Source organism: Seriola aureovittata, chromosome 1, assembly GCF_021018895.1.
Source record: "Seriola aureovittata isolate HTS-2021-v1 ecotype China chromosome 1, ASM2101889v1, whole genome shotgun sequence".
In the NCBI taxonomy this organism is placed as follows: Eukaryota; Metazoa; Chordata; class Actinopteri; order Carangiformes; family Carangidae; genus Seriola; species Seriola aureovittata.
Window position 1 is genome coordinate 15016328 of NC_079364.1, and position 11018 is coordinate 15027345.

Here is an 11018-nt window from a genome sequence, read left to right on the forward strand (position 1 = left end):
TAGGTTAATAGATAATGAAAATAATCATACTGTATCTGTTTTTTTTTAAGCCCTGTTGCTTTTCCTGAGTACTGTCAGGTTTTAACTACTTTACTGTTTAGTGTTAGAAAATGATATAGGGTTGGTAAAAATCTAAATCTGAAAAACAAGTAATTGTCATATAAATGCAGTAGAATTGATCGTGCAATATTTCCCCCTGTAGTACTATATTTTTATATATTTATATTTTTAAGTCCTTGTACTTTGAAGTACTAAAGGTATAAGTATTCAAAAATGGTTTAAAAATGTTAATCTGAAAACTAGCTAGTAACTATAGTTGTCAGATAAATGGAGTGGACTAAAAAGTACAATATTTCCATCTGAAATGTAATAGAGTAGAAGTATAATATACAGCATAAGAACAAAACACTTGAGTACAAGTACCTCTCAACTGTGCTTAACTATAATACTTGAGTGAATGTACTTATTTACATTCCACCACTGATCATGCAGTTAATACTAATAATATAAGTAAAAGTACAATATTACTCTTTATGGTGCAGAATAAAAAATTCTAACAACATAAATGTTTGTTTTTTTGTATTATTTTTACTGATACATTTACATAAACGTAAAACTGTGCTTTAATATTGTAGCTTGTTGGGAGCGTAGTTTAATCTTTAAAATCTTTGCCCGTTATATAAAATCCTGATCCTGTAAAATCTTTATCTGCAAAGTAACTAGGTCTGCAGCTGTCAGATAAATGCAGACATGTAGTAAAGTACAGAGTAACACTGATATGATGATATTCAAGTGAAGCATGAATACATTGAAACATAACTTAAAGAGTAACTAAGACTCCTTATCACAGGCTTTTGTGTTTTATGGCACCTGTAATGACTCTGCAAGTGATGTCATTCGGTCCTGGAGAACACCTGTACATCACTGGAGCAAGATTAGAGGTTAAACTGCAGCTGTGTGTCTCAGCAAATCATGATCAATCCGCTGAATTGACCACAGGTGGACTCCAATCAAGGTATAGAAACATCTCAAAGATAAACAAGAGAAATGGGAGGCACCTGAGGTAAATTACAAGTGCCATAACAAAGTCTCTAAATACTTATGTCAATGTGACATTTCAGTCCTGTTTAAAAAATTTGCAAACATTTCTGAAAGTCTGTCTTCGCTTTGTTGTTATGGGGGATTGAGTGCAGATTGATGAGGGAATTTTTTATTTTTTTTTATTTTAGCATAAGACTGCAACATGACAAAATGTGAAAAAATTTGAGTTGCATTATCTTAAGACTTCCTGAATGCACTGTAATCATTGCTGACTGTAAAATACAAGTAAGAGAGTCAAGTTTATTTATATAGCACCTCCCTAGATTATATATCACAGTGCTTCACAATAAAAGACAAAAGCAAGATGTAAGACATAAACAAAATGAATAACTACTTTTTTTTCTAGCTATCCTTCAGACACTGCTGAATCAAAAACCACAGATCAACAAAGACAAAAATGTATCTGCATTGTAACCAAGCAAGTAAATGAACTTCAAGTGTCTTTGTGAGCTGCTGTTTCCAAGGTCAAAGTTGAACTGTAATAAACCCATCAAAACCCATGTGATTGTGAACAATCCTTCTTCCATTCCTGGTTATCTGTCTATGCTCCTGCAAGTAACATCTTTACACCAAATGTTAAAGCACAACCCATCCATAAAACCTACTTCTCTCACGTCTCTTGGGGTGTCTTATCATCCCACAGACTTGGGAACAGAGGAAGTCACAAAACCCAGACATCCGTTATCACAGTTCGTAACATCAAGTCAGCAGGAAACCTATACAGCTATACACTGTGTAGCTTTTCTCAGACACCCATTCAAAACCCAGCAAGGTCTCGTAAAGATTCTCCCTCCTAAAATCACTGCAGATCCCCACTGTCTGAGCACAAAACACAGAGGCACTGACTTCTTTTTGTGGGATGTTTTACCAGAACGCAACCTAAGCTTAAACTTGTGGAATTCATTGTTCCATTGATCGCTGTGCCATCTGGATTTCTCATTAAAAGCCACATCCTCCTCTTGCATGACATAGGAACATCAAACAAAGCTCAAATGAAAACACAACATTCATCTGCTCCAAATATATAATTGCAATACATTCATGACATTCTTACAACCATGCCCCCCTTGAAAAACTTCATATAGATTCATTCAAAAGTGTCAGGATTGAGTACAGAGCTCTGATGCTGAAAATCTTGACTCTCTTTCCCATTGTCACGACTATTCACCTGCTAAAGCCGCAATCACAAGGGAATAAATGTTTATTATCTCGTGTAAAATCACTAAACCATGTGTGTGTTTGTTAAGGATCCACTGTGAATCCCAAATCCTCAGACATTCAAGGGGATTATTCCACAGTTCTGTGGGGCTTTTGCCACCTACGCTCCAAAGATTGAGCTCAGGTCTTTTCTTTCAGCTTCCACACATTCCACAGGTTCGAGGGCATCATGGAAATATTGAACCCATTTGAGAAGAGAACAGCAAAAATAGTCAAAGTATTTGCACAATTATCTGCTCCACTTTTTAATAAAAAGAACTGCAGTAATAAACACCATATCGGGTTTCTGAAACAGACCTGAGGCAGCTCTTAAACTCCAGGATTAAGCTGTGTCTAGTCAACACTTCTGCTCATGGGACTGAGACACAGCCTGACAGCACTGACAAGGAAGACACAGCTTTTCTGGTGAAGACATCCTCTTCTCTTTAACAATGAAGAAGATATCATATATATATTCACTTTAAAGAGTTCACAGGCCCAGTAATATTTAAAACCTATTTTGACTGTCTCTGCTTTTTTTTATTGCATACTCCATTTTTCAGTCTATGTACCATAGAGAAATCCATCCCTCCCTCTATCTACCCTCTGACTACCTTCTGTGTATGTGTTGGCAAGGATGGGGGTGTCCTTTTTTGTTATTGACCATTTTTGTGACCATTACCAATCACCAGTTCACTGAGTGATTAAAAAAAAAAAAACACCTAATAAGGACGATAAAGTGATATAATAAAGTCTTGATTCGTTTTAATCCACAATTATTTGTGATCAACCTGGTCAGTCTCATATTAATCACCGGGTGATTTGAACTGGGATGTTTTGAAAGTTTCATTGTTCACTCAAAATCAAGTAAACACCATAGTACTGTTTCTAAAAAAATTCTTTAAATAGCTAGCCAACGGTTTCACAACATGCTGTGCTCGTAGAACAGCAAGGAACAAAGTTGAACACAAGGACATTCCTTTATCTGGTCGCATTTTAGCTTTTCACCACACAGCAGCCACAACATCTGTCTGACTACTGACTCTGGGAACCTTGAAGGCGAATGTAGTGTAATGGTGTAATGTTTCACACAGTGGAGTTTATGTGCATGAGACCTTGTGTGTGTGTGTGTGTGTGTGTGTGTGTGTGTGTGTGTGTGTGTGTGTGTGTGTGTGTGTGTGTGTGTGTGTGTAGGTGTGTGTGTGTGTGTGTGTGTGTGTGTGTGTGTGTGTGTGTGTGTGTGTGTGTGTCTGCTAGGCAGTGTTGCCAAAATGTCTCTGAAACACAAAAAGTAAGTGAAGTGAAACTTGTTGCGACACGAAGGAAAAAGTAAACGCAGGTGAGTGTATGAACAACGAGAGCTGCAAAACACATTGATTGCTTATGGATCAAATTCAAAGGCTGAGGCGCCCCCTGTAGGCTAACCAATACAGATGCAGCACTAAAGCTGAGAAGAACTTCTTTTCCCACCTACTCATCAAACAGTGGATTAATCATTTTACCAACATCGATCAAAGTCAGCGTCTATGAATAACATAAATCATGTCATGTAAATCATGTCAACAACAAAGCAGACTAGGAAACACAAAGAGTAATTTTTCTTTTCTTATGAGCACAACCATCTAAAGATGCTACAAATACTGCAAGTTACTTAAAGAGGTAAAAGAAAACCGTTAGTTTTCCCACATACTGAACATTTAATGAGCGGAAACAAAAGGCCTACCTGTCTTTCTTTGTTGTTGCAGTGTCTGGTCAGTGATCCATTCTTGAACAGAGCCCGTGTCGCTGTCTGTCTGTGCAAACTAAAAGCTGAAGTTTTTTTTTCTTGCGGAAAAATAGCCTCCTCCGTATAACTGCATGAAATGAGAGGAGAAAAAAAGGAAAAGAGGACTGCACAGGAAATGATGACGCAGCTGTATGGAAATCACTAAGTTAAATGAAAAAGATGATAGCTTGGGGTTATCAAATATTTGCAGACGGGCTTGCTGATAAATGTAGTCACAGTTTTAATGATGAGTTTAACTGGCAGTTTCCCAGTGGTTTCCAGATGTTTCTGATTTAATAAAAGTAACTGGAGAATTTTTATCTGAATATGCCAGAATTAGCAGCATGTCATGACTACAATAGCTGGAGTTATTTGAGGTACTGTTACCCAAATTAAATAGAAAACATGCTACTAGAGTTTGCATAGGAAATTGAACTTACAAAGACAGTCCAGAGCCGAGTCAATCCTGAGTATTTTTCCCAGTGTCAAATTCTTACAAATCAGAAAACTGTTGCCAACATAGTGAGCAGAAATCATCAAAAGGGATTTAGACAGCCACAAAGGCATCAGCATGCTAGAAGTCATTTGTGCCATCCAAGCCTGGATGACCAACAGGACAAAGCTGAAACAAGTGTCCTGTGACCCCAGACCCAGAGTTTGTCTGAGTGGCAATTTGTGTGGTAATATGCACCACAAAGGTGTAGTTACAAACTGAAATAGTCAAGGCTCCCAAGTCACCTGTATTTTTGCCAGATCTTGAGGCCCTGTAAACTCCAGTTTCTCCGACTGAAAAACGGGTAGCTGGTTTGCTCTGCAGCAGATATAAAGCATGAAGTGCAAATGCAAGAATCACAAATATTACATAAATTTATTTCAAAGTTAAAGGTATCACATATACAATAGTTAAGAACACTTTCAAAGATCTCCCAACCATTTATCCACTCTGCTTATGTGCACAGCCCAACTATTCACAAAATAAACTTCTTTGAGCTCAGAGAAACACCACGCTCCCATTACATTAAATGCTGCCTGTTAGACAACAGGGACTTTGATTATGGAACTGGTGTTGGGGCCAAGCACAAAGAAGTGACAAAATAAAAGACTATACATTAGATTTGTTTAGGCAGTTGAAGAGGGCACTGACTTCAATAGGGTCTTCAACAGATGAGGATCAATAGCACAGCTACGCTTACTATGACATCAGCAAGGAATTGCATCAATTTCTGTAACAAGGTTCAGTGAAACTACTTTCAAACTTCAAATTTAATGTAATGCATTAAGTGAGGGATTTCACACCAGTTATCAGACATTAAACATAATGGTAGGAATAAAGGATTGAAAACACATTTATAAAAGATTTACTATAAAACATGCATTTTCAAAGAAGGCTGAAGGATCTATATTTTACACTAGTTCCTTTCTCCCGTGGTGAGAGCAGTAGTTCCAAGTTATATTAGGTTTTGAGTGGAAAATACCCACCAGCTACATGCTAACAGATCATTACTGCAGCCAGGAGACCAGTTATCCAGCCATGATAAATGGCACCAACCAACATCTGAATGTTTTAGTCTGAAAGCCAGTTTAGCTTGTAAAACTGAAAGACTGGTCAGCTTTGGACTGATGGGACTCTGTCTGACAGTGGCCAGAAACAGTTTGAGAATTTAATGAAATTTATCTTGCATTTATTAGTGCTGACCGTCGGATTTTTCATTGCAAATTCTCTGGTGACTTGGCACTTCTGCAAACTAGACAGTGGGCAGAGAGTAAATTCTGCATTTGCAAATGCTATTTAAGACTGTTCATTCAAGATTGTGCAAAAAAAAAAAAAAAAACTGAATTCACTGTAATCTCTTGTGCTGCCTGCAGACTACATAACAGTTCCCAGCTTTTTTTTTTTCCCCCCCATCTGCCAGGGGCTTCTTCACCACGTTCACCTCAGAAGCATCACACTTGATGAGATACAAACCACAAATGAGAGAAAGAAAGTGATATAAATTGAGGGCTCTGTCACAGTGTTTTTTTGTTGGTGTTTTCTTGTTTTTTTCTTTTTTTTTGCTTCACCAGTAACTCTTGCTCACAGGGCAGTTTAACTGAGAACAACATGGCGGTCGAATACAGACTTCCGCTGTTCCTGGACCTGCCTCCTCCAGCGCTGCTGGGCATGCTCCACTTTGTTCAGCATGTTGGGTCGAGAGTGTGAACGGGACAAAACATTGTGTGCATTGGCAAAAGGCTGCTGGTCCTGAAAACACAGGAAGGAAAAATATGATGAGCTGAAGAGCTCAGACATACTATAGGTCAAACTTATGTCAATCTTTGAGGACTCAATACAAGATCCAACAGGAGAGTGCATACAGTATAACCTCAGTGTAGCAGTTCTACAATGCTGTGTTTTAGAGTGTATAATAATGATCACCTTTCAAAGACTGCACCGCTGATTTAGCATTGCATCGCTATAACACGATGGGCAGTTAAAAAGGATCAAAACTACTGTAGCAGAACCACAGATATTATCTTTTTATTCCATTCATTCTTCTTTCTTATCCAAACCTAGTGTCTTACTCTGTGCCTCTCTGTCCTTTCACTGCAGCCATACTTTTAAGTTTGCTAAATTTTCATTTCATGCTGTTGTGCTGCATTTCACTTTCATCTTTGAACTTGCTATATAAATAAAGTTGTTATTGCAGTCATTATCAGGGAAACCACATGATAAAAAAAATGGTCAGAACAATAAAGGACTGGGAGGATCACTCCCACATTTTTTTCTTAGTTTGCTCTTGTACGGGAATTATCAGTTGAGCAGCCTCTGTGTATCAAAGACTGACTAAACATTACAAGCCCACCATTTCCTCTGTAATTAATGTAGCAGTTGTACTTCCGGTTTTATTGGTTTGCTTACAAATTTCTCTCCCTCTATTTTGGTGCAAGTTACGGTACAGGAGCAAGGTGCTGTGCTACAAATATTAATTCTCAAGGCTTTGAGATAAATTAGATAATGCCATAATTGTGTTTTTGTGTTGCAATAAACAGGGAAGTTACAAAAAACAGCTTATTTACCAGAACACTATCATGCTGACCATTGTAAAACTTCTGGTGCTGACTTCTGCTTAGTAACATTTTATACAGCAGAAGATTTTTTAAGAGAAACCTCTCATGTTACATTTCCTCTTGCCTGAACTCTGCCAGTGAAAACAGAGCACTCAGCGAGGCAGCTGCAGTTCACCCACTACCCTCAGGCAAAGGCAGTCAATGTTTCCCTTTATTTAATATCTAAATACATCTGAATACTGCGTCATGCTGAAGACGATGAAATTGGTTTGTTACTCTTTAATAGTGCTTTTTTTATATTAAATAATTAGGAATGGAAAATAGGTTCAGGCAAGAAATCAATGTGTTTGTATGTGCTGCAATTCCAGCAACCTCAGTTTCCTTTAAGTTGGCCAGTAATTAGTTTCCTTTCCTATTTGCAGCCTCGTATGAACCAGTACTGGCACATTTAATATTTTCTGAAAAAACTCTACACATAACTACTACTACACATTTTGGACTGATGACAAAGTGAGCAGAGAGTGAGAAATTTTTACTGCTTGAACACATTTTATAAAAAAAAGACTAGTGTTGTAGCCTATGAAGACATTCAGTTTTACTGTTAAGTTTACTTCAATAAGGACTTTTGTTACACTGACACAAATCCACAAGCAGTGATCTCATACTGCTGCACTCCTGCCACAGCCCCTTTGCTTCTCTCAGGTCCCATGTTCCTACAATAACCAGTTTTCCAGGAGAAATCTAGCTATATTAACCAGGTGTCTTCTAGTCCCTTGACCTCTCAAACAAACTTCCATTTTCATGTTTCAGGAGAAGAAGGATATTAGTACAAAAAGCATGTGCCTGCACAATGTACTTGTTTGAGAGCTTCCCTGCTGCAGGCTTTTGTCTGTGATTGTGGTCACTAATGGATTCTCCAGTTGAAACCTCCCATAACATAAAAATCTGATATGGAGTGAGAAAGCATTTTCAAAGACTATACACCACTCCCTGTGTTTTGAGTAGATCCTACCACACAGTATTGCCTGAAGCATCTGTTCAAATGGGACTGCTTACATAAACTAATGTCATTTGACGTTTCCCTGTTTATTTCCTATTTTAAATAATGATAACTGAGAAATTATAGTTATATTTGATGAGTAGTTTGGACATTAGGAATGTATTTATAGCACAGCACAAATTCACCTATTCAATTCACACACACAGAGGTTTGAAATTATTGCAGGGACACATAACCTTGTTAAAGTTTACCCACAAATGGTGAATCCCACATGACATTTTGTGCAAATGGAAGTCATTTACACAGACATAAAAATTCTTATGACAAGAGAGAGTTCAAAGTAACTCGTGTTCTGTGTAAAAGGGTGGGGCAGAATTGAATTCCCTTTTTGTTGTTAAGCAGAACTTGTAACTTTGTTTTTATTTTCGTTATCATTTATTATTATTATTGTATAATCTTCTGTATATACTTTCAAGTTGCAATGCCGTATGATTATGAGGAAAACATACCCCAACATCATCATCGCTTTGGATAAGTTGTGAGTGTCCAAACAGACGTCTCTTCAACATGGGCTCCAGGAGAGTCAGGTAGACCATGTAGAGCAGCAGCAGGCCCAGAATGGAGAGGTACACTATGATGGTAAACTAAAGATATGCAGTGATTATTGGTTAGTATGGCTTCCTTCGACATGCACAATCGAAACATAGAAAACACGTATTAATCCTGAGTCAAATATGAGGACTGGTTGTTTTTCTCTATTTTCTAATTATTGAAAAATTATTATAATAATATAATTATTATTTAGACAAGTGACAAAACAAGTGAAAAGAAAATCAACAATCCCTCACTCTCTGGTTCACACACATGCACATGATGTCAACTCACCTTAATGGTTCCTGAGCTCCTCTCTTCATATTTACACTCACAACGTAAACAGTAGGCTTCCACATCTTTTCCATCCACTGGCATGGGTTCAACTACATGGAGACAGTTACTGAAAAACAAGAAAATAACATCATCAAGCTAGACGGAAGCAGGAAATAAACAGCTCATATCATTTAGAGAAAAGTGTAGTGACACATCATTATTAACATACCAGTCTTTGAGAGAAACATTTTGTTTGTAGATTTTCCCCGCGATATCTCTGTATGGCGGGCAGATGCATTTACAGCGAATGTCTTCAGAATTCTGTAACAGAGCGATCATACATTTGATCATATACACACTTACATCACACATATTTTAATCTGGCTATTAAGTTTAAATTTTTATACATTTCATTTCCTCTCTTTTCTTCTCCCATTCTGCTGTGTTCTCTCAATTTAAATCATATGAAACACATTGCTGACTTTGTTTTGTTGTCATCATTATTATTATTAGTCATAGTAGTAGGCACTGATGGAAAGCACATTCATATGTACTTACTTACTGTATTTTTTAACTCCTCTACTTTTATTTGATCATTTTAGTTACTTTGCAGAATCTGATTATTTATTTAAAATATAATCAAAGAAATTCAGAAGCTACCCAGCATCATATAAAAAGTAATTAAAATTAGCTCCACTTATACAAGCTGCAACACTGAAGTAGACACTAAAGCATCAATAATTATAATCCAATATCACATACATTATTCTGAAACGGGTCATTGTGCATGCCAGTGCGAGTACTTTTACTTTTATTTGAGTACATTTTTATATGCTTGACTCTTACTTATAACAGAATATATCTACACTGTGGTATTGCTACTTTTACTTATGTAGAAGATCCGAGTACTTGTTCCACCACCGGTAGTAACCTTTGTTTTGATATGTCAACCATATTGTACCACGGTTGCCATCGGCTTTGTCTTGTTGTTCTCGTGCATGTCTATCAAATCCATGTCACCTTTTTGTGTTTGCTATGTCACACTGCACCAATAAAGCATACTGATTGGTTTAAGATAATACTGGCTACCCTATACAGTATACACACAGTTGGCAATTCATTAGGTACACAGAGCAAACATTTTCACATTCCTACACAACAACCCTTTAATAACTTCTGCTTTCACGGACTTAGTTATAACTTTAATATTTCGCTTTTACTGAAACTCGTAAGCTAAAACTCCTAATTCGCAGCGTTAGCAACACCTGCGTTTTTTACAGGTGTCCCAAACTCAGGATGTCATTAGTTAGTTTAACATTGCTATTAATACACTTAGCTGCCCGGACTCGAGAGATAATTAATCCTTTAGGAGGATTTACAGAGAAGATATTTCAGTCTACTAACACCATTTTCTCTCAATGTAACGCTAGCTAGCCTAGCTAACATTAGCCTTACCTTGGCTGTCACTTGGCTTAACAGCACAAAACAAGCCAAAGAGAAAGCCTCGATAACAAACATAGTCTTCATCTTCACGGCCTGTCACAGATTTTCACTCCCCAAAGAAAAGCCGCCCTGATGTTTCATAAAAACAAGCCCAGCAGTGTACAGTAAACCCTACCAACTAACAACGTTAGCCATCCAGCTAATTCAGGGATAAACACCCTCAGCTTCCTAGCAGCTGACTTGTAGTTTCCGGAGATGGCGGTCGGTTCCGTGCACGGGACCACACCGATTATCTTCGGTTACTGACGTAAATGAGCGGTGAAATGTTGGACAACGTTAAATATAACCAATTGAGTGGTGTTTGATTTCGGATTGCAATCTATCATTCAACATTTGATCGGTTAGTTTGAATGAATTCTGAGAAAACTTTCGAAAAATCATACAAGCAGCGCTATACTCCGCCCTTGTTGGTGACCGGGTGAGTACCTAAAGTTTAAAACAAACGCACCCCTTGGTTCGACATTATTGATGTGGTCAAACTGTGGTCCGTGGGCACCAAGAGTAGCAGCAGTTTAATGTGGTGGTATAACACAGCGT

The 11018-nt window shown here is 37.6% G+C and overlaps 2 protein-coding genes across 2 annotated transcripts in view; both read right to left on the reverse strand.

Moving 5' to 3' along the window:
- Positions 1 to 4130, reverse strand: part of dennd2b (DENN domain containing 2B) — a 44830-nt gene extending 40700 nt beyond the window's left edge. Inside the window, exon 1 of the mRNA XM_056374543.1 lies at positions 4022 to 4130. The gene's annotated coding sequence lies outside the window, so the exon portion shown is untranslated. The remainder of the gene's footprint in view (positions 1 to 4021) is intronic.
- A 782-nt stretch (positions 4131 to 4912) lies between these two features.
- Positions 4913 to 10655, reverse strand: tmem9b (TMEM9 domain family, member B). Its single transcript, XM_056378557.1, has 5 exons — positions 10434 to 10655; positions 9208 to 9299; positions 8997 to 9105; positions 8621 to 8755; positions 4913 to 6305 (listed from the first exon to the last, which is right to left on the reverse strand). Exons 1-5 carry the CDS (start codon positions 10503 to 10505, stop codon positions 6150 to 6152), a joined length of 564 nt encoding a protein of 187 aa, XP_056234532.1. The 5' UTR covers positions 10506 to 10655; the 3' UTR covers positions 4913 to 6149.
- Between the last annotated feature and the right edge of the window lie 363 nt (positions 10656 to 11018).

Bases quoted from the DNA above. Each gene is read 5' to 3' on its own strand.
- tmem9b (XM_056378557.1), bottom strand. From the start codon at position 10,505: ATGAAGACTATGTTTGTTATCGAGGCTTTCTCTTTGGCTTGTTTTGTG. The intron at 9,106-9,207 runs GTATGTTAATAA...CTTGTTTTTCAG, and splicing joins AATGTTTCTCTCAAAGACTG to TAACTGTCTCCATGTAGTTG. The intron at 6,306-8,620 runs GTATGTTTTCCT...CTGTGTTTTCAG, and splicing joins AAAGCGATGATGATGTTGGG to GACCAGCAGCCTTTTGCCAA.